This window comes from Phyllostomus hastatus, unplaced genomic scaffold (genome assembly GCF_019186645.2).
Source record: "Phyllostomus hastatus isolate PE091 unplaced genomic scaffold, TTU_PhHast_1.1 phas_scaffold_317, whole genome shotgun sequence".
Taxonomy (NCBI): Eukaryota; Metazoa; Chordata; class Mammalia; order Chiroptera; family Phyllostomidae; genus Phyllostomus; species Phyllostomus hastatus.
Genome location: NW_025334023.1, coordinates 3,452,525 through 3,476,585, shown reverse-complemented (window position 1 = coordinate 3,476,585; position 24,061 = coordinate 3,452,525). Strand labels below are relative to the sequence as shown.

Genomic DNA, 24,061 nt, shown 5'->3' with positions numbered 1-24,061 from the left:
AGCCATATGATCATTTACCACTTGTGTCCAACTCTCTTCTCTCTCTGGATTATCCGGACTTAGTCACATTACCAGGTTCAATTTTCAACCTTCTTCTGTGCTGTACAATACAGGGCAGCCCATTTAACCTTACAGCAGCAATGGAGTTTTCAGTCTCTATGGGTCTTTATGGTGTAAAAACACACTTTGAGGGAAGGTTCTTCACTGAGCAAACTTCAGTTTTGTGCTTTGAAGAGATATGACCTAGTCCTTATCTCAGTGAGTAAAGCCTCAGACTAGATTTGTGAAATGAACCGGCATTCATAACTAATCAAGAAGGCCCTTTGGGTGGCAGCCACCATCCCGTCGTCAGCGTGGTCACTCCCCCCAGCACATCTGATCCACCATTAGATGCCCCACCCCCTGGGCTGACTCACCCACAGCCCAGTTCCTTCTCCACGAGCAGATGGGAAGCTGGCTGCCACTCTTCCGAGCCTTCTCCAATCTTCAAACGAGAGCAAAACAGAATAGTTTCTCCTACCAATTCTTCAAAATTAGGTAGGCCCATCTGTTTTCCTAATTGCTTATCAAAGGTGCCATGGGCACCAGGGAGAGTTGATTGTGGCCACAGGAGAAACTGATTTAGATGCAGATTGTGCCTTATAATGCTTGTTGCCTCAGGACACCTCCCACCCCTGCAGTGGGTGCAGAGGAGACTCTGTTCTCTTTAGCTGCACAAGGCCCGGTCCAGGAGGAAAGGCAACCCAGGAAGCAACTGGAGCTATATGTTAGCCAAGGCCAGTGAAGGAGGGTGGCACCTGCCTGAGGTTTTGAGCCAGGGCAGCAGAAAAAGCAATCAGTGACTTTGGAGTCAGTGGTCCCAGCTTCCAGGCTATGTCAGGACCAGTTGCTCACCTGTGACTGCCCACCTGTAAATGAGGCCACCCCTTTCAGAGCACCGGGCCATCAGGTAATTAGCAAGTGTGGGTATAGAACATTTGTTATTTTAGGACCAAGGGACAATCAGTATGTTCTCATATCTCCAACTAGCTGCATTGTTTTCTGAAAATAATCATTTTTAGATTTTATTTAGAGAGAGGGGAAGGGAAGGAGAAAGAGTGGGAAATATCAATATGTGGTTGCCTCTCACGTAGCCCGCACTGGGGACCTGGCCCGCACTGGGAATTGAACTGGTGATACTTTGGTTCTTAGCCCACGCTCAATCCACTGAGCTACACCAGCCAGGGCATGTTGCTTGCAAGTCATTTTAGCAACCCTCTTGGGAAGAGCTTGGGCCAGATGATTGCAAAGGTCCTTCAAGTGCTGGTTTACTGTGGGTGGCACAGACTCTTACATCAGTCCTTCAAATTGGCTTTACAAGTTTATAAGAAACAGGGATACATTTGTTCTCTGGTGGATGAGAAACTGACAGCATGGGGGTTTGGATGAGTTCCTGAGTAATGGTTCCAAGAGGGTATTTTTAAAAATCAGACGTTCTGAGTACAGCCCTAATGTGCAAGGACAATGTCGCCCCGTACCATTTGTTCTTTACTCAAATTCTGTCTTGGTGCATTTATTAGAAGAATGGTTGACTATGAGAATAAACATTGTAAATTGGAAATAACTTAGAACTCAGAAGATGTAGCTGTACACCACAGAAACCCCACCCTACCTAATTTCTCCCATTATTCTGAATGCCCAAGCAAGACATTCTAATGGGGGCATCTCCCAGAGCAAAGACAGCATCAAAAGTCAAACACACAGAGTCTAAGCTTTGTCCAGATTTGCCTGAGCTTGCTCTCCAGAGATGAGAGTTTTGACTAGAAACAGGACATTTTCTTTCATGAGTTTGCTTTACTGTATACTTTCAACATGGGCCTCTCTTCAAGCAGGTAAACATCCCCTGAAGAATGCACTTTGGTACTGCTTAAACAACAATCATCCCATTTGACTTTGTGCCATTTCTTTGTTGGCACAAGCATCCCCAACAGGGCATGCCCTGTTCTAAGTCCTCTGTCTTCGTCAAAATGTTCTGTATGAAGAGTGTAAGAGGTGGCCAGTGGCAGCAGTCCACAAGCATTGAGCCCCTTCTCCAATTCTAATGTGCACAGCAGGCTGAATAAAACCAATACACAACCCATGTTTTATTTCTAGGTGGGAGGGGGACAGGCCCTAATGACAACAATGTTTGTATAAAAAAGTGAGAGTAAACCCCATCAAGTGCCAAAAAAAGCTGGCACTTATAATAACCATTTTCTCCCTTGCACAGTTACCCATTCTCTCCTTAGGACTTGAAGTGCTCTGCTGGAGGCTAAGGGTTGACCTCACCGAGGCAGAGCCCCTGCTCCCGCTGGTGGCGCAGCTTGGATGGTGGGCAGGGCCAACAGGGAGAATCTGACCACTGCCTTCAGGAGCCAGGGCCCAAAAGCTACTCTAAAGCTCTTAGCAGCTTGATCTTTGAGGGGTGCGTTGCCTGTTTTTATCCCTTATTAGAGGAAAGGATGATAAGCAAGCCTGGTCTCAACCTCGGCTTTGTCAAACAAGTTCTTGATTTAAGACACCAGAGAGCATAGCGAGGGAGCCTGCTCCAAGTCTGAGGTTGTCTCCCACACTTATTGACAAGACATTAAGGAAGCATTTACTCACAAAGCAAAGTGTGTAAATATTTTTCTTAGGAAGAAAAAAATACTGGTAATACATACAACAATGTGCACATACAGTCTTGGCACTTTTCCTTCATCCAATGTAACCAATCTCTAAAGTGGTGATCTCTATATATCTCAAAGTATCTTTTTCTGTAGCACAATCTCCAGAAAATTACAGTGAACAATAACCATGTGTAAAGATACATTTCTAGATTCTCTTTGGAGAAAAAAATCTATTTAGCAGCCTCTTTCCCTAGAACCCCACTGCGCTCCAACACCCCAGAAAGCAGACCTGCTTCCTCACTGAGTCCCAAGAATTTATAAGCAGCTATACTCAATTCTAAAAACTAGGCCAAAAGACCACTCTGTGGATTGAAGGAAAAGGCTGGCTTAGAAAGATTTAAGTCCCTAAGTTCTTGATTTTCAAAGAAAAATGAAGGGCTGGCCAGGTTTTAATCCTTGGTAGTTAAAGTGGCTGTTCCAATAAAAATGTCACTTCCCCAGATTCCACAGCCACTTTACTCACGCTACAGAGGCTTTCCCTGTCTGGATGTGTATTCAGGGGGATATAGGTGCATTTTCATTCTAACTGAAAAAATCAGGAAGAAAAGCCAGTAAAACAAAGTCTCCTAGATCATTTGGATGTCCCCTCATTATCAAATTGTGAGTATGTGTGTGTAACTTAAATGACTATTCAGACCTAGAAAATTATCATATAAAATAGGGCACAAGGTACTGGACATTAAGTTCCTAATTTCTTAAAAAAAAAAAAAGAAGAGGGATGGAAGGGGGAAGAGTTTGACTTGAATGACTTCCATGCCCATTCCAGCTACATATTTGATGATTAGGATCCAGCCTTCAATTTTTCTCTCCTTCCTCCTGCTGGCCCTCCGTGTCAGTGAAAAGCCAGGCAGGAAAAAGGAAAAAGACCCAGCTGCTGTCAGCCTCAGCTGAGAGGCCTGACTGCGGAAGAGGTAAGGAGGTTACTAGTGGAGATGTGGACCTCTGACCATGTCGGTGACCCTTAGCCTGCCTCGTTTCTTGGGGCTCAAACTAAAAGCAGCTTCTGATGGGATCTTACTGTCCTGCAGTCACTGGAGGATGAAATTCACTCTCCTCTAGTAAAATCACTTAGAAAATGGAAAGCAACCAAATTGCAACCAAATTCACAAATGGGAATATTTAAAATGTTCAAGGCAGCCTGCTTGGTGCTGGACAGCATCTTGAGTGGGACCATCCAAGATCTTCGCTATGGAAGAAGTGGCCTTTCACAAGACCATTCACAAACTCTCCAGCCACATACACATTCAAATACATTCTGTAGGATACTGAGCTCCACAGAGCGGGAACCGTCCTTTCCATCTTTGCAGCTCCACGACCCAGCACAAGGCTGGCACAAGTCTGAAGCTCAGGAAATCTGTCGGACGGAGCAGAAAGGACGAACAGCACAGCCTTCGGTCATCAGCTTCACCAGTCAAGCAGTGGCAGCTTCCCATTGTAATCAGTTTGTCAGTTTGTAATCATACAGCAATTAATTAAGCAGCTTTGATCTCTTAAGGGCATTTTTCTTTTAAGAAAATCGAATAAAGAAACACAGAGAAAAAGCATTTATCACCAGTGCTCCCTCCAGGCAAAAATTTTAAATTAAATTAAAAAAAAATGAAGCCACTTACAAAAAGTTTTCCTGGGAAGCCTCAGCGAAAAAGAATTAATCTTTTAAAAAAGAGGCAATTACATGAAAGGGGCCAGGGGGTGGACCCACACCCCCCTGATCTGACACCGACTGAACAGGCCCAGATGACTTCTTCCAACAGGTAGCAGTCAGCAGAGTCATGAGCACACCCCCAGAGGGTCTCCCCCCAATGGAAAAGGGCTGAGAGCCCCCTTCCCAGGGCAACCACAGTTCTTATATTCCCCATTGAATCACCTCCATCCTCCAACCTCTCATAACTTCCCCTTTAATAACAAAAACTAAAAATGCATATACACAAGGAACAGAGTTAGTAGGGCATGGGGAATTTGTATGGTGAATCAGATGCCAATGATTTGTGAGCAATATGTTTGCTTTGTGAAACCGTGTGTCTCATTCTAGCTGAGAAACCCTCCCCAGCATTCTATTTTCCTACCTTGTCTTTCTCCCTTTTTTCTCCAAAGAATTCAGGTCAAGAACTCCACTTGTAACCAACTTCACAATCAAGCAACGAGAGGGAAACTTTTCAGAAGGAAAAAGTGTTCGGGTTTTAGTTATTAAATATGGGAAGCATCTGAAAATACAGATACCTTAGTGGTTTTGCATCCTCCAAAGCCATGCAGATTAAAGATTAAGCCTCCTCCCTCCTTAACCTAAACTGCTCAGCTGGAAGCATGGAGAACCACTGTCAGCACGCTGCAGGCACTGCAGTGGGGCCCAGGGAAGTCAGGAAGCTGGATTCAGAATTCAGAATGTTTGTTCAACAAGAAGTAGCGTTTCACTCTGCATCAGAAGTTAAAATGTGTTGTTTCCACTATGTGATTTCTTATTACTCTGGGGACATATTTAAAATATATATCTTTTTCTATTAAAATATTTATCTTTTTTTCAAAAACAAAAATTGGTTCCAACTGAAAAGTATTTTTTGAATTATTGGAGATATAGAAAAAGGTGGCAAGTGGAAAAATAAGTGTCTTTGCTACTACCAATGAGACCAGCCTCCCAATAACATTAACAAGGATCAAAAAGGAACAATCTGAAACGGCAGTAACTGGTGTTTTCTCTAAGGGCCTTTAGGGAGTCACCCTCTCTGTCTGCCGCAGACCAGTGCCAGCTCTTCTCTCCTGGGTACCTATACCTTCCAGCAGCCTCTGGAGGGCACGTGTTGCTGGTGGGACCTAGAACTGAAGTGGTGTGAACACAAAGTAATGAGACTGATATATGTTTTTAAACACACATCTGCATGTATGCACACACAGACACAGGGAACACAGAATACATACATTCAGGTGAGTGACACTGCCCACCAAAGTAGTCACGGAAGAGGATCCACATATCTCAGTGATCATCGAAATGCTTAAGACATCTCTGGAACTTCTCTCTGGGAACTGTTTATGAGTTGCCCGAGGAAATGGCTCTGCTTTATAGCTGCACCTCATTTATGACTCCACACCCTCTTATTAACCCACCTTCTCCTCCAGAGGCTTCAAACAGCTTCTGACTGGTTCCAAATGTAAAATTCTCTCTCCTATAACTCCAAATGATTACAAAGATTTGCTCAGAGAAAGGAGGCAAATCTCCTGAGAAGGAGCAAAATAAGGTGATACAGTAAATTCCTAGGGACTTGATCAGTGAGTCACTGCTCTGGATCTCAGCTTCTGCCTTAATAAGAGGAAGAAATTGGAATCGATGACCATTAAGGTCCCTTCCAGTTCTAACATTTTAGGAGTCTATGTTTCCAGATGTTTCTAGACTTTGAGGACAATTCCAGAAGTGTTTTCAATTGGAAAATGTGCAGTACCCTTCTGGGGCCACTCAAGGGGACAACATACATTGGGATATAGAAGCTCTGAAAGGTTTGTTAAATGCCAGTCACATGACTTTATAGTAACAGCTCATACATGCACAGGGAATGCCAGCCCATTTGAGATTCCCTAAAAATCCTATCTTAATCCCTATTCTCAATGAGCCCAGATGGGCAGAAGCACCAAGCACCACCAGGGATGCAAAAGACACATGGTGTCAGCTGTTAAGGAAAATAAACCCCAAAGGTCCATGGGACTGAATTTACCAGCTGCATCCAGCTAGATACCTTGTTTCCATAGTATGGAGTTTCAGCCTTGTTCTTGCCTGACTTCTGGGCAAACTATTTGGACTTTAGATCAACACTGCAGATAACCCTTGGCCATGTGGAGAGTAATGATGTCCAACTGTCCTTTATCTTACAGGGTGGAACAGTGGTGAAAAGGAGGCTGTAAACTGTGGGGGTGGGGCTAACTGCACACTCTATGTGTAGAGTTCTAGCCAATCTCAATGGTCTGAGTGTGGATTTTGCACAATGGGTACTCGATGCCTAGCCAGCTTTCCCTAGGCTCCCGTGGCATGACCTTGGGCTGCAGTCCATCATGGCAACCTGTTAGTGTGGGAAATCCATGGGATTTGTCGTCGGGAGACCCAGTGGTCAGGCTGGGCCATGCCACTTAGTTGAGAGAGCTTGAATACCTGCACTGCAGTTTCATCATCAAAAAATGGGGTCAATCCCACTTATATGCCAGGTCTCCTGTAAGACCAAGTTAAACAATGACTGTGAGATGGTTGTCAACAATAGAGCAGTAATCAAATGTTATTTTTTAAACAGGGAATGTTAATTAGCTTTTGTAGAAGCATAAACTCAATTGATTTCATTAGGAATATTTACTTGTGACAGGGGTCAGGAGAAGGGCTAACATAATCTTTTTGAATCTGCCAAAGAACTATACTGTTCCACTTCCTTGAAAATCATGGAAGTTATTTTTATCTGCAAAGCTGATTTAAAAATACACCCTGTGAAAAGAAGTCAGGAGGTCTATCAGTTTGAGAAGGTATCCCTCTTTCCTCTACCATTTCTAACTCTGGCCACGTGCTCCTGAATCTCATTCCAAGTGGGTGCCGCCAGATCAGGCCCAGAAGCACTCAGGCATGGGTCACGTAGCGGGTGGGGAGTGCTTCTGGCCTCAGTCATAGGGAGGCAAAGATGCAGTTTTCTTGGACGTAGACTACAAAGGCCCTGGAACCTCTCAGATTTTGCCATTGAAAGAAACCCAAAGTGAGAACGCTCTGTTCTGGAGGACAAATGACCAAGCCCGAAGACCTCTTAGAGACAGGTGACACTGTTCACGAGGCGCTACTTGGACCCAGCCATGCTGCTGGATCGTAGGAGATACTGGTCCACGCTCCCTTTTCGCCGACTCACAGTCCGCCTCTCGTTGTCAAACATGCGCTGCAGCTGCAGAGCCAGCTGTCGGTCCTCTTCCTCTTGCTGCAATTTCTGCTCCATCTCTCGCAGGACAGGGTCTGCCGGGGCCAGACCCACCTCATCACTGCTTTGTCGTAGTTTCTTAAGGGAGCCATTTTGTTCCAAGTGCTTGGTCTTGCAGTGTCTTTTCCGGCCCCGACGCAAGGAAGGAAGAGGCTCCTCACCTAGGTTGTCTGCCAGGACACCATTAGGCAGATCGAAATGATTCACTGTCTTCAGCTGTTTCTTTGTTTTGAAGACGCCACCCAAACCACTGTTTTTGGACAGCACTGAATTAACTGCCGAGATTTTCATGGCTGTACTTATACAAGCTTTGTCTAACTTGGCATCTGAGCTTGACCCTGACCCTTCAAATTGTTCTCTCTCCAAAGGAGTCCCACTGGCTCCCACTCTAAGTTCTGAAGAAGAGCAGGTTTCCATTGGGATCTCAGTGTTCCTTTTACTGCCACTGCCCTGCTCTGCTTTTGTTTGGCTAACAGAGGGGAGATAGTCCAGGTCAGCGGGGGTGGGTCCAGTACATTCAGACAGTATATGCCCACTGGACAGTCTTGTATTTAAAGTCGGAAGTGGCTTCTCTTTGCTAGAATGAGTAACTTCAGAGACTAGCAAATCGTCCCCTGTTTCTGGAGCCATGGAGGTAAGGGTGGCTTTCGAAAGGGTTTTTTTGATCTGCCGCTCCTGAAAGATCTGTTCCCACTTTTTGAGGATCCGTGGGCTGGCCTCGTAAGAAGTCTGTTTCTGCAGGCTTCTGTTTAGGTTGCGGGGTGTTGATTTGATGATGAGGGGACTTAGCACACGGCCATCAGGGAGTCTCTTGGGAGGAGTACACGGTGAGCAGACAATGGGCTTGAAATGGTTGAGTTCCTCGGAGATGCTGTCATTGCTCTCAGGGCTAATGGAGCGCTCGGGCTTCTGCAGGGAAGACAAGGATGAGAGGGAGCTGAAGGGCAGACGCTTTTCAATGGTCAGGTCAGGGGCGGAGAGGCAGCGGTTGTTCTGAGTGGACAAGAGAACACCAATGATGGGGTTGGTGCTTGGGGTTATAGTTGTTACCTGAAAGAGATGAAAAAGAGTATACATACATACACACATACATACATAGCTTGCTTCATAATTCCTTCACAATGATAGAGGCATAAGGAGAGAAAGAGCAAGAAAATGGATAAAGAATGATGTGAGCCTAAGAAAATGGGGGAAATCACTAACCTACAATGTACACTGTTTCCAGAAATTCCTACAAACTTGAAATAATAAAATTGATAATCTATAGAAAAAAAGTCACCTAGAATTTAAAAAACATTATTATACCAACCCTTTCTACACATCTATTTGTAAAATTCTCCAACACAGTTAGCATGCCCAGGACCCATTCTGCCCCTTCCCGTCGCATGTTTCTCCTGTGGCCGTGGCAGGGGTTGTGGCACGGAACGTGGACGCCCGGGGCCTGCGGTATACCTTGGCTTTGCTGGCGGGGGCCGCTCGGAGTCTGCCCTTCGTTCTGTCCTGAGCGGTGTCACTACAGCTTTGACTTCTCTCCACCTTTAGGTTCCTAACAAAGAATAAATAAAAGAACAGATAGTCAGGGACAGCCAGTAATGCTAGCTAAGAAAACAGAAATAAAAATGTCTTCTGTGTTTTCACAGCCACCCACTAAGAAAGACAATTCCCTTGGGCAACTACAGTAGAAAATGAGTTAATTTACTAACAAAACACGTCCTGAGAGCAAATCCTGTGGAAAGAGAATGAGTTCTCCAGAGAGGGCATTTGGTCTAAGCCTCTGTCTGCAAACCAGACCTGCTTAATTGACTATTTTGCTCATGCTTTGAGAGATATAGGGATACTTCACCTTAACAGGGTTCAACCACCTTTGCAAACAACAGACTTTTTTAATCCTCACCTGAGGAGATTTTTATTGATTTTAGAGAGAGAGGAAGGGAAGAAAGAAACACCGATGTGAAACACAAACATCAATGGGTTGCCTTGCACATGTGCCCCGACTGAGGATCGGACCCAACTCCTAGTGTGCGGGATGCCATTCTCACAGCAGGAGACGGGAAGGGGCTGGAGCAACAACAGAATTTCTTTTCCTCCAAACATCTCCGCAAGCAATCTAAATCAGCCATGAAATAAATATTTAAGTACCTACAAAATGCACAGCAGAGCACCAGATTTTCATGTCGGGAGTCAAAATTAACTGTAGACTCTCCCTTAATCCATTATGGTTGAGCTTCCAAAGGCCTAAATCCTGGTAACTTAAGAGACTTCAGGGACACATTTTTTTTTCTTATGTGTGCATTACACAACTTTACAACCCAAATCAAAACTCACAGTGCCTGTATCAGAGCATCAATCCCGCCATGTAAGAGTTATGTGTGATGACTGTCACCCACCCCACAGATTCTCAGTAGGAATTCTTGGTTTTCTTATTACTACCTTTGTTCTCTACTCTTCACCCCTTACCTAATACATGTGTGGCAAGAACAGTGCTTCTACAAAGGTTTGCAACTGATAGACACCTGTGCTACAACTCTATTCAACAAGCACTTATCATACCCTTTCTTATGCTACTCACTACTGAGCACTATCTGGGCACTAAAAATACAAAGAACGAGATACAGCCTAGGTCTTCAAGGAATCAGAGTCTAGTGAGGCACACAAATAAATAATCCAATGCGATATAATAAAATGGTACAACAAAAAAGGATGCCGGAAAGACAGGTAATTGATAGCTCTGGGATGGAGTGAGAGTAGGGCTGGAAAAGCCAGAAGTCGAGGTGGACACACAGCCAGGTAGATGATACCAAACAGAAACGATTCCCTATAATAGCTTTGGAATGGAATACATCCTATCTACTTTTTGTAGCAAAAGATTTACTTTTAAAGTTGTGCTATGCCAGGGGAAATTTATAAAGGTGGTAATAAGGGGTACTGCCAGGGTACCTCTCCTCTCTCTAATCTCTAGCAGAGGCCTGTCCTGCCTCCACAATGGCTTCCATTCCCGAGATTTCTGTGGTATTCTTCCCCTTCAAAACCCCCTCATCCTATGTCTCTCGGCTATACCGTCTTGCTGGATGGCTTCAATCTGATTAATTAATCTATGCTATGTTATTATTAGGACAAAGTGGTGGCCAACCTGCCTTACATGCCTGCACTTTACCAGAAAATTCAACATTGAACCTAAACAAATAATGTGAGAGTTGTCCTACCTAGAGAGAGATTTATTTTGAAACAGGTAGGAAACTTCAACATCACCCTACAAAGGCAGCTGCTTAGAAATCAGCTTGGTTTGTATTTTACATGGAATAGTACTGAAATTCATTTGCATTTCAGAACTTATACAAACTGTCAGTGGTGTGAGCCACCCAGAAGTAAACAGGATGGCAGATTAAAATGCTGGGGCAAATAATGAGCACTTTGGGTCAGGAGGAATGGAAACAGAGCTGAAAGAGGCAGCATTATTATTTTCAATAGATGACTTGTTTGGCATGACTTCATTGGAGAAACACGTAGACATTTAGACACTCATGTACCTAAGTAAGAACTTTGTAACTTTCAATAGAGCAGTTTACTGATAGCCTTAAGAGGTACTGACCTGTATGTCAGCAGAGGTGTTCAAACAGAGCTAGACCTATATGTTAAAGTCCAAATAGTCCATAATTAAGAACTAGCTTAATATAATGTTTAAAAACTGGCTACGAATCCATTTTGTCAGCAGTAACAGAGTCAGACTGAAAGACACTGGCTACCTGCCCAAGTTATCAGATGCACAAACGACAACTACCTCCTGCTGCGGAGCACCTCTTCACACTCCCCCAAAATGCGATGTGTAATGAAAGAAAAGGCCCAGGGAGGAGACCCACACTTGCACTCAAGCACACCACAAAAACACCCAAAGCAGTTTCTGACCACTTCAAATCTTTTTGATAAGCCTCAATATGGCTGAAACTGTCCTTGTCTCTTCCACTCATTTGGTCAGCAGACTTGACTGGGCACCAACTCTGTACGAAGCACTAGAGACAGACTGATGGGAAGATAATCCTGACCCGCAGGAGGGTCCAGTCACTGAAGCCCACCACATCACAGCATGAAAGTACTGCAGGAGAGAGGTAATTACACAGCTAACCTCTCCAAGAGTCACCTTCTAAGAGTTTTATAGTTTTAGCTCTTACATTTAGGGATCTGGCCAAATTTGACTTAATTTTTATATATGGTATGAGGTTGGGGTCCAACTTTATTCTTTGGCACGTGGAAAACCAGCCATCCCAGCACCATATGTAAAGAGACTATTCTTTCCCGCACCAAAAGATCTTGGCATCCTTACTGAAAATCAACTGACCACGAACGTATGAATTTACTTCTGGACTTTCAATTCTATCCCAAACATTGATATATCTACCTTTCCCTCAGTGCTACCCTCTTATGATTACTGTAGCTATGCAGTAAGTTTGAAATCAGAAAACTGTGAGTTCTCCACTTCTGATCTTTTTCAAGATTGTTTTGGTATTTGGCATCCTTTACAATTCCATATGTGATTTTACTATCAGCTTTTCATTTCCACAAAAAAATGAGGCTGGAATTTTAATAGATATTGCAATGAATCTGTAAAACAAGTTGGGGTGTACTACCATCATAACAATATTAAGACTTCTAATCTATGAGCACAGCAAGTGTTTCCCTTTACTTAGGTCTTGTTTAACTTCTTTCAACAATGTTATATAGTTTTCAGCGTTAAGTCTTATGCCTCCTTGGTTAAACTTAATTGTGACTATTCTATTCTTGTTGATGCTACTGTAGATGGAATTGCTTTCCTAATTACATTTTCAGATTGTTCACTATTAGTGTGTAGAAATTCAACCGATCTTTGTGCGGCGATCTTCTATCCTCCAACTTTGCTAGTTTGTTTAATTCTAATAGTTTTTCATGAAATCTTTAGAATTTCTTACAAATAACATCATGTCACCGGTAGAGACAGTTTTACTTCTTTCCTTGCAATCTAGATGCTTTTTCTTTTTTCCTAGCTTTACTGAGATATAACTGACATACACAGGGTAGAGAAAATATAGGTTTACAGTTGTGAGTACATGAAACAGTTTAATCTTGTATAATTATTTATTAATACCTACTTTTATTAATACTGACTTCTGCCCCATCCTGTATTATAATATTTGTAAGTTTAAGTTATTTTCTTAGTGGTCACACTGGGGATTACAGTTAACTATTTATAACAATCTATTTCAAATTGATATTAGCTCAAAACTTTGTGTCAAATAGTGTACAAAAACTTTGATCCTATATAATGCTATCTCCCCATTGTGTTATTATAGTCACATGAAGAAACACAAAAGTCATGAATTAAAAATACCGTATAAAAATATATATATATAGATAGATAGATAGATAGATAGATAGATATTATTACTGTAGTAGTTGGCCATCTTAAGAAGCGTCAAAGTTCTGGCTGAGAAGAGTCAAGAGCAATAAACCTGATACTGTTCTTAGCACTGAAAGAGCTCAAACATACCTTCACTAAAAACAGAGAAGTGACTTCTCCCACCTCCGTGTACACCCTTCCGTATCCCCAAACCCTGCCATGGTGCCTGGCACATAGTAGATATACTCAATAAATCTATTGTACATGAATAAAAATATGTACAGAAATGCCTCTCTCTTCTTTAAGAAAACTGTAACATTCATTAGGAATGTAATATCTGTCATACACTGTGCTAAGTGTTTTAAATAGAGTGTATCTCATTTAATCCATACAGAAACCCTACGAGATATGTACCATCATCCTCAATTTACAAAGAACTGAGGGAAGTGATCTTTCCAAGGTTACACAGCCAAAGCCAAGATTTGACCCCAAATCTCTATGATTCTAAAGCCTATGCTCTTCCTCCCACAGCATACTGATTTACATGCTACTCTGCTCTGCCACAGAACAGACCCAGCATGTCTAGGGTAGCTCTCTCTTCCAAACACATCATGAAGTCATAAAAAAGAGAAAGCAGTATTGTCTGAAAGGCAACTGGTTTAAAATTTCCACTGCCAAGAGGCCAGATGGTTTCTGGGATGTCTAGTTAGGCTAAAAATACCTATAACCACAATGAGTCTGACTTACAAACAAAGAAAAGGAGGGACAGCCAGTATAAACATGCAGCTAGAAAGCTAGAAGATTTAATCCTTCTAAAACACTGCTTAAAGAGTTTTCAAATGTTAACACATGATATAAAACACTAGAGAGCTCAAGCTCTCAACTGCTCACCCATCTATCTCACCCACACCACATTAGTTTCTTTTAATCAAATTCTCAGGTCTAACAGAGCTGAGCCCCACCAAGAAACTAAAGGCTGGAGAAGACCCTCCTCCCAGCCTCTGGCCAGGGTGTGTGAGCCCCCCTCACCTGCCTCCCCAGACAGATACTTGAATGAAACCAGCAGCTCCCTTAGGCCTCATTGTAGCTGCCAAGCAGAAATGGATGAGAATTTGTTAAAATCCTTCCCTTGTGTATTTATGATCTGGATTATCTGTGTTGTGCATGAGTATTCTTTATTTCTTTTTTCTGAAGTGTATAATTTACTTTCTTAAGTTTGTAGTATAGTCACAGAGTTATTAACCATCACACAATCAATGTTAGAATATCTCCATCACCTCATAGCCTTTAGCTAATACTCCTGCACCCTGCCCTTCTCCTCCAGTCCTAAGCAACCACTAATCTACTTTCTGTCTCCATATATTTGCCTATTCTGGACATACACCAGTATTCATTTGCAGGTGGGTAGGAACACTGTTTCCACAGCATAATGCAAAAGGATTGAGTCCCCTCAAACAGCATGATAACTGGACAGCTTCTTAGATCCCTGTAGCAACCTTGTATTTTTTTAGAACACGGCAGGGTATACATTATCCAGCAAAAAGATGAAAGGCAGCTTTCTGTTACAAAGGTAGATCATTTCAAGGCACAGATCCAAGCAACAGGGCCTTTTGTCACAGGGCGCTGAGAATGGTTTAATAGAAAGAGCGTAGGTTTACAGGTAAGAGAGACCTGAGTTCCAATTCCATCTGTCACTTTACAGAGGTGATAAGTTCTTGGGTGAGTTACTTAACCTCTTTGAACTGCATTTTCCTTAGCTGTAAAGTGAGAGTAATATTAGATACAGGTCACGTAGGCTTAATACAAGAATTACATGAAATGAGGTATGTAAAGTACCGAACATGGCAAGAAGCACTGGGAAGAGACTAGTTCCCTCACCATCTGGCCAGGCACCTCTGGAAACTACCAGGATATTTCTATTCTAATATGTCAGGGGTATTACTGACACCTCTAAAAACTGCCATTCTTCTCAGGTTCCACATCACTTCTGAGGCTATTTCATTTTCTAACCATATTTCATTACTTTTAACAGAGGTAGCACAGGGATCTACAAGAAGGTCCTGGGGGACAATAGGGTATAGTAGAAAGAGCCAATAAACCTCAGTTGTAACACAGTTTTCTACAGTCTACGATTTGGCAAGCCATATTCTCTCTCTGGGCTATAATCTCCTCATGCGTAAAACAAAAGAATTAGATGAGACAATATTTAAGGTCCTTTTCAGTTTTGAGAGTCTGTGGTTCTAAAAGATAACAAAATAGCAACAGTGCCTTATTCTGTATGTGCCAGCAATCCTGCTAGGCACAATTTACTTAAGATACAACTTTGGCAGTACTAACAGAATGGCAGTTCTAACATTACCAAATCACTTTCTTTTTACTACATTAAACTGCAAAGAGGATAGATGGTTTGATTTTTTATGGCTATTCTCTATTTACAAGAATAATTTCAAGTAACTTACAGTAAAAATTTATAAAGACTGAGCCTTAATGGAGAATAAAGACTACATTAAGTAATACATATGGGAGGAGTATATCTAAATTATTTTTTTAAACTTATAGGCCATGTGTAACTGTAAAACAGCTCAAAATCATCCTGTCCTATTTAATGAGATACTGAGCTCCTTTGCAGAGACAGCAGGCCAAAACCACAAGTCACGCAGCTGAAGCATGCGCAGAGGACAGAACTTTGATCGGAATAAAGGAACACTTCCAGAAGCACAGGGTCTGTTGTCCAGGAAGGTCCTGTGATGACACTTCTCACCATAAACGGCCAAGCTCCAAGATCCTCCAATTAAAACTCACCCCGCCAACGCTTCCGCATACCTCTTGCTGTATACTCTTTAAAACCGACTCGGAAACCTGGATAGGGGGAGTTCAGGTTTTGGAGGATTAGCTTATCATTCTCTTGAGTGGCGCCATTTGCAATAAAATAGGCAAAATTTCTTCATTGCAATTCTTGGTGTTTCGTGTTTGGCTCCGCTGGCACCAGGTGTGACGAACCTTGTTTTGCAATAAAAATGGCGACTACAAAGGAACTTAGCCCTGCGTGGGCTTTGCGCCCACGATGGAGTGACTCCTGGCCGCTGGCAGTCTCGTCAGGTTTAGCGGCTGCTTGACTGATTGTTCCAGGGACAGACGTGCATACGGCGCTTTCCCTTTGCAGTGGGAGAAACTGCACACTGGGCTCGGAGGAGGTCTCTCGGTGAGTAAGGCCACGCGTCCCGATACCAGAGGAACTTTCCCGTTGGTGGTCTGGGATTTCCCACTGCTTACATAAGGGAACACGCTTTGAGAAGTTACCTTGGTAATTCTGATTGAAATTGTTTGGATTGTTTGAACCAAGCCTTAGAATTTTGTTTTTAACTTGAAATGGGTTTTCATTTGGTCTAGAGCTGGCAAATTAAGTTCTAAAGTTCTGTATGGTGGTGGCGGTCGGGGTTGTATGAATGTGTGTGAGGTGTGTTGTCTGTTTCAAATGATTTGACTTTTAGGAACTGAATTTCGAGGTGACCATAGCGACTTCCTTCAAGAGAACCTTCTCACCCGGTAGTAGAGGGGCGCGGCTCTCTCCCGGTCGAGAGTTGTCCCAGGGCAGTGTGCACTCACACTCCACTGGGCTTTCGTCCTGCAGGGTCACGCAGCCAGCGGCAGCCTGTGGGCACTCAGCCCCCTGAGCTGCGTGGGGTGCAGAGAAGCCCACCCGGTGCTTAGTCAAAGTTCAACCTTCAACTCCTGAGTTCCAGTGCTTAGGATTTGGTGCTCTTACCGTTGTGGCCCCAGCTCGATTCCCAGAATTTATCCCTTGCCTTGTTTACTGTGGCCACCCTCAGAAGGAGAACACCCTCTTCTTTCGTGGTTTGCCCCCACTGAGAAGACCAAACACAGGGCTCTAGTGGCGGCTGAGACTGGTTCCCCTCCCCCACCTCCTCCGTGGGAGGACGCAGGCAGCCGCCTGTGCTGTGGCTCCCGCGCGCTGGCAAACCTGCGGCTTTAACTTGAGGCCTTCCAAAGCTGCGCTCTTTACCTTCGGAGCTTCCCAACATGACTGCACACTCGCTTTCCATTCTCCGTGGTTGTGTTTGTTGACAAGTCCACCTTAAGGGGCACCCTTGTAGGAAAGGGCATAAGGCCTCTCAGAGACTAATGAATTCTATGATTGATTTTAATTTTTAAATGGCTTTCATACAGCGTGTAAAGCTTTGCCCATCTGAGCAAAAACTTAATTTAGTCCATCTGCCAAAATATTTTGATCAAGTCTTTCCTCTGAGTGTATGTATTGTACCTGGAACACAGACTAGCATTTTATAATGAAAGCTATGAGATCTCTGTCTCTGTTTATATATGTCTATGTTTGCTCATTGGATGGAATTGCTGATTTGTGGTATTAAATTGGCTTAAACAAACAAGCGCTTATATGACAATGCTCAAAAAAAAAAAACGCAGTGCTTTTCAGAATCTCGTGATATGGGAAATGTTTGATATTAAAGATGATTTGAGTTTGGTTTGGTTAAATAGACATCTTTAGAATCATCAATGAAATAATACTTTTATTCTACTGGAGTTTACTAGTCAAATTTGTGTTATTTATGTTGCAAAGTTTGTAAGCAAGAAAATTGATATAATAAAATTTTCATAAGTAATCTAAATTTAGTTGTCAGGAGCAAGTAAATTAAGTGGGATAACAAAGTTTCTTTTAGGTTAACTCTAGCAATAATTATATTGCATGTGTTCTTTAATGGTTCTCTAAACCATCTAAGAGATGGTTTCCCAAATCTCTTTGGTAACTTGAAACTTTAGAGTTTTATCAAGTTAAATAATAAAAGTTATTGAATATCTAGATACTTCCAAATAACATGAAATGCTGAAGTATTAATTGCTAGGTAAGTCTTCAGGCTACTTTTTGGCTTGTTATTAACAGAGAAACTAAAAGATAAATTTGGATTTGTCAATAAATGTCTTGAACTTCATTAAAAAACATGTTTCAAAAAATGTAAATAATTGCCAACAAAAGCCTGTTTCTAGAAGTTATAAAATGCATTCACATATTTGCAAATCTAAAGAATGCTAATTGACTACTCTTTTAGTTGTCACTAGAAATTAAGTTTTCTAAGGGTTAAGAATTGTAAATTAATCTAAAAGAAAATAATGTTTTCAATAAAAAGGTATAAGGTATGGAGATAGACATATATATGTATATATAGAGAGTTTTTTTTTAAGGGAAAAGAATTTTGATTCCTGAAGTAATAAAGCTAGTTGTTTTAGAATGGGAAAGGAAAAAAAGGAAAAAATCTGAATGTAAAAAGGAAAGCTGTAGGTTTATGGGAAAGGAATTCTAAGAAAGGAAATATGAAAAGTAATCTGATGCAAAATTAGAGTTTTGTTTTCTCTCTGCTAAAAAAAGACAGTTTCTTGCATTATCGGTCTGCTGCAGATACTGCAAAAAGTTGGCCACCTATAAAGCAAAAATTCTGTGTTTTCTGTTGTCTTAATCAGGTCCTTGATTACTTAAGAAAACTGAATCTCCTCAATAGTAAGAACTAAGTTTTGCTCATAGTTATGTAAACTTCTGTATTTGCCTTTTATCGTCACTTTAGTTAAATGGGTAATTAATTATTGCTCCATAATGACTTATGATCCTATTTAGTCAAATGTCCAAACCTTTGATATATTTTGACAAACTTTTCAGGGTTCCGGTATTCTGGTGGACCCCTGGAATGCCTCCAAGATTTGTTCTTTCTCTCTCTCTTTATAAGAGAAAAAAGTTACACTAATCAGAGGCCTATATGTACACAAAATTACATGGCAAGTTTTGTCAAATAAAGAAATAATTATGTTGTATTTTTATTACTAAATGAATATTCCAGAAACTATAATCTCCAAGAATCTACAATGTTCTGTTATACTATTTTCATTTGGTATCTTAAAATATTTTAGAGAAAAGCAAATTTCACTGTCCATTGCATTTTAATCAGATCTATAACCATGCCAGCTTAAGTTTTTTGTCATTTATAGGTAGTACTTAGGTCTAATTTAAATAGCTACTCATAAGCTTGCTTCTAGAAGGATGATATACTTGATGTACCTCTCCATCACTCAGTCCCAGAGATAGGTATTGTCAAAATCATAGAAGAACGGACCCTGACCAGTGTGGCTCAGTTGGTTGGGTGTCGTCTCACAAAGCGAAAGGCCACCAGTTTGATTCCTGGTCAGGACACAGGCCTGGGTTCTAGGTTGGGTTCCAGGTTAGGCCCCCTGTCCAGGTGTGTGCAGTAGGCAACCAAACTCTGTTTCTGTCTCACATCAATGTTTCTCTCCCTCTCTCTCTCCCTCCCTTTCCCTCTTTCTAAATAATAAAGAAGTAAAATCTAAAGTAATTAAAAAAATAAAATAAAATCATGAAAGAACAAACATCCTGATAATCAGTTTGAGCACAAATAAGTGGGACCCTACCAGGTTCTTTTAACAAGCCATTCTTCTGTTAAATTGATTCAGCTCTCCTTAAAAACACTGAGGGTGAGCCCTGGCTGGCGTGGCTCAGTGGATTGAGTGCTGGCCTGCAAACCAAAGGGTCGCTGGTTCAGTTCCCTGTCAGAGCACATGCCTGGGTTGTGGGCCAGGTCCCTGGTAGGGGGTGTATAAGAGGTAACCATACATTGATGTTTCTCTCCCACTGTTTATCCTTCTCTCCCTGTCTCTCTAAAAATAGAAAAAACCTACCATAGGGGAAATCAGAGGGGGGACATGAACCCCAGATATGTCCCAACAGTCAGACAGTCAGAATACTCGTGCAAACTCTTAATGGATGTCAAGTAGTGACTGATTAGAAGACAACCAACAAAAGTAAAGCACAATTCACTTCTGGACCTCCTTGTCTTTAATTTATTTGTCTGTATTTTTAATATTCTACTCACTTTAAACCATCTCCTTTGTACATATAAAATTTAAGTAGCTTCCTTTAAATGTATTCAGTCAACTTAAAAGGGAAGCTCCCTAGTATTCTATCTACTTACCACCTAGGAAGATGGTTTTTGGCCAGTGGTTGGCAGGACTTTATCTCCTGGTGGGGAGTGGGAGCCCATGAACACATGATTAAAAATCTTTCAATAACTTTAGGAATAATAGCCAATGAGACAACATATCAAAAGGAGGCCTTAGATCACAGGTGGCAAACATAAGGCCTGTGGGCCGAATCCAGCCCTCCCCCTTGTTTTATCCAGCCTGTTACCTTGTTTCTACCAGGCGGCAGTGCTGAGCTCCTTTCCCCTAGTTAAGGAGTAGTTACATTTACACAGTCCTCAAATTACATTTGGCCCTTTAAAGGCAACTGTGAGGCTGATGTGGCCCCTGGTGAAAATGAGTTTTAACACCCCTGCCTTATACGCTGGCCAAAGTTGTATTAGGTAACTGAATTGCTTTGGATTACATCCTTATGAACAGAGTGGTATCTGTGCACTGGCCAACTATTGCTCAAGAGCTGCAGACCAGGGCATCAACATACTAGTAATGCAGGAGAATGGTGTCTAACCAGGCACATGTAAATATTTGCAGTCAGATACAAAGCAGTTCCATTCCTTAAGCCCCTAACCAGCAGCTGTGGACTCTTTCATAATTCTCTCCCGCAGGGTCAATACATGACTCTCCCACTACCTGTGATGCAGGCTGGCCAGGGGGCTCCTGGCCAGAGGAATGTGTATTATTTTGGGAATGGATTGTAATTCCCTCCTTATCTCCTTTTGGGAGTGGCTTCTTGTCTTGTGACTGCTTCTTGACCTTTTCCATCTGCACGTACACACTGATGTCATGCAGCTCCGGGCCACATGTAGGTTTGTGCAACCTGGACTTGTGCTGCCTTTGTCCAGGACCCCTTATAATGAGCCTCAGGCTGGAAGGGGTGTGTTCTCTCACCCCAACCCGCTGCCATTGGTGCACTCCCCTATAATGTGAGTAATAAGTAGTGTGTCCACATCTGCTAGTCCTCAAGGTGGTTGTTTGTTTGTTTTTTTAATATCATGAACACTTAAGCAGCTCCCCAGTTTGGGGCTACTGTGCTACATCTCCTTTGCATGGGTTGGCCAAGGTTATTGTCTAGGCAGCTAGAAAATGAATTTGGTCAATAATAGTATGGTACTGACTCCTTACCAAGGCTTAGGAACTGCAACAAAGTTCCTCTGGCCATGTCTGTTAAAGGCTACGGCCAGAGCTGACAAAGGGCTGACGTCAGGTACTGTTCAGAGCTCCTCGAGATGATTGAACCATGGTAAGGACTACTTGAATGGGGGTTAGACTGGCAACTTCCCCCAAGTTGAATAGGATATGTCTTGCTAGAGCAAGACATATAGAGCGAGGTGTGCCCCAGCCAGCTAAAGTGGTCCCTGTTGATTCTGTTTAAATCTGGGCTCAAATGCTTTGTGGACAGCAACTGACACCAAGATAACCTGAGGCCACTTAGCATGGTCTTTTGTCACCTTGCTCTCATTGCAAATGATCCCAGCAACTTCATCCCTTGTACAATGTGCCTGATATTCACCTCCTACATATAACCCACAAAGCGCAAACAGTGTTCACTGAGATGATGCCAGGGTACTGGTTATAATTAGAGGAAAGAATCTCAGGATACATTGGGGACCTCAAAAAAGAGAGGACTTTGCCCTGAACTATAGGTATTGTAGAGATCCTTTGATATCAAGTTCTTACCTTGGCTTTTCTGGCCTTGGAGGATTTTTTTCAAAAGTTCAATCTAAAGATTGCTTATAAAAAAAATTTAGCAAAGCACAGTTTGAAGTGCCTATATGGTTAATTACTATTCTTGCTGAACTTATACACATAATCAGGCCAATTTTATTGAAATCAGACTTATTTTGCAAATAAAGTAGTGCTAACGTGGCTATCTTTGGTAAAAATAAGGGTCATTTTTAGAGAGAAAAATTATATTTCAGTAGAAGTGATGTTCATTGTCTTTTGAGTTTTGTTTTCTTTTCTATTTATAAAGTGGACTGGATCCTGAATTCTTCTAGTTTCCTCCAGTATCTCTCTGTGACTCTCCAAACATGTTTCCAATTTTTCTCCCATCCTTTGACTTGGAATCATCGAGAACTAAAACTGCCCTTTTCCTGCGTGTTGCAATTATAAACTGCAGCTACACTACAAGCTACCTAATAATCAAAACGATGATCATCATTATGGCTTACGTACCAGGGCATAGAACAATAAAATTTATTCTTTATTCCTTATCTCAGATTATGGTACAGGTATCCTGGCCTGCTGCTACCCCTACCATAGCTCTGGTTTCTTCTTCTAAAGTGAGTCTTTGGTAAGACTCAGGGACCATTGTGGATGAGGTGGGCACATGAGACAGTAAGAACCAGATAAGAAGGGCACAATGGGTGGACAAATCTGACTCCATCTTGAAGCTAATCCTCCATCTTAATTGAATCTGGACCCAGTTGCCCTGTTAACTTCAAGATTGAGGAAGGAATAACAAAAGGGGGAAATATGTAACCACAGAACCAGCTCAAAACAGTCCTATCCTGCTTAAGGAGATACTGAGCTGTTTTATAAAGACAACAGACTAAAACTGCAAGTCATGCAGCTGACGCATGCTCAGAAAAGAGAACTTTGACTTCCAGCTGCACCCAAAACCAGTGGACCAAGACAAAACCAAAACCTGAACACCAGGACCCTTTCAGAAGCAGAAGGCCCGTTGTAATGACATCCCCTATCATAAATGGCCACGCTCCAAGGTCCTCCAACTGAAACTCACCTTGCTAGTGCTTCTGCGTACCTGTCCCCCTTAACTCCTTAAAAATCCTCCTCCAGGTCTAGATCAGGGAATTCAGGCTTTTGAGCAGCTTCCCCTGCTCCTTAGTGGCGCCATTCATAAATAAAATAGCCAATCTTTCTTCACTGCAATTCTCAATGTTTAGTGTTGGGCTCTGCTCGTGCCAGTGGACAAACTCTTTCTGTTCTGTAGTACATGTCGACTGAAGCTATGATGACTGAATTGAAAATACTATACTACTCTTCAATTCCCTGACAGCCAAAGATGAGAGGAAAATGAAAGTGGCCATGTAGCTCTCAGAAAAGGCACCAGCTCAACAGAGAGTTATCTAGGGTTAGCTTTTAGAAAAACATGCAACCAGGTCTTTTGTTTGTTTCTAGTGGGGAAGAGGAGAATTAGGAGAAAGGGAAATAAATTTTTAAAGGAAACAAACCAACCAGTTTTTCAGATATAAATAAATAAATAAATAATAAAACTTAACTACAACTATATATCAAGTTAATTTTTTTCAATTAACATATTTTGTGATTAACTTAGAAATGACCTAGGGTTAACTGTTACTCTGTCTGCCTATTCAGAGTAAGTTTCATTTTTGAAGGACTGTAGAACTTTATTGATAGTGCTGCAAAGCCCACTTCACTTTCAATTTTTCAAATAAAAATAGACCAAGCTGTTGGCAAGACTCATAGCTAGAATCCATTAATGGATTCCTTCCAAAATAACCATCCTATCAGGCCTACTCATTCTTAACTCCTTGCTTTTGGGCTTAAGAAAGAAAAGTTTATAAAGTAAATAAGTAAAACAAATACAAATTCATTTGATTTAAATATAGTTGTAAAATTTTAAAAAGCTTTTACATAAGAACACTTTTTAGGAAAAGAACTTGCAGAGAAAATCTTTCCTTTTGTTGCTGCTTAACAGACAGAAAAAAATGTATTTGTAATATCAAAAAACTATTAACAATGCTAATTCTTTTTTTTATTGTGGTAAAATACATGTAACATAAAAGTTACCATTTTAACCACTTTAAGTTTACAGACACATTGTATATAGCCATCACCAAGCTATTGGCTCAGCCCAAAACTTCATTTGTTACCTACCCACCACTGCCCCCCACCCCTGGCCTTTAGGATGGCTCTAGTAGCACTTAGTTGTCTTTAACTTCATCCTAAACTATTTCGTTAGATTGCATTGTTACAGCTGTCATATCAGTGTGTATTTTAAAAAAAACTTATCAAAACTGGTGATTTTTTGTGTAGCCATTTTAATATTGAAGATGGAAGAAAATAAGCAACATTTTCGG

The 24,061-nt window shown here is 41.8% G+C and overlaps 1 protein-coding gene across 2 annotated transcripts in view; it reads right to left on the bottom strand.

Moving 5' to 3' along the window:
• Nucleotides 1–2,629: 2,629 nt before the first annotated feature.
• The window catches only part of RNF169 (ring finger protein 169), a 79,216-nt gene continuing 57,784 nt past the window's right edge, over nt 2,630–24,061 (bottom strand). Inside the window, exons 5-6 of one of the 2 annotated variants that reach the window (XM_045818038.1) lie at nt 9,065–9,158; nt 2,630–8,662 (exon numbers count right to left, since the gene is read on the bottom strand). In XM_045818038.1, the coding sequence (XP_045673994.1) occupies nt 7,478–8,662; nt 9,065–9,158 (1,279 nt within the window). In that variant the 3' untranslated portion in view covers nt 2,630–7,477. The remainder of the gene's footprint in view (nt 8,663–9,064; nt 9,159–24,061) is intronic. The other variant, XM_045818039.1, reaches the window with a different exon arrangement.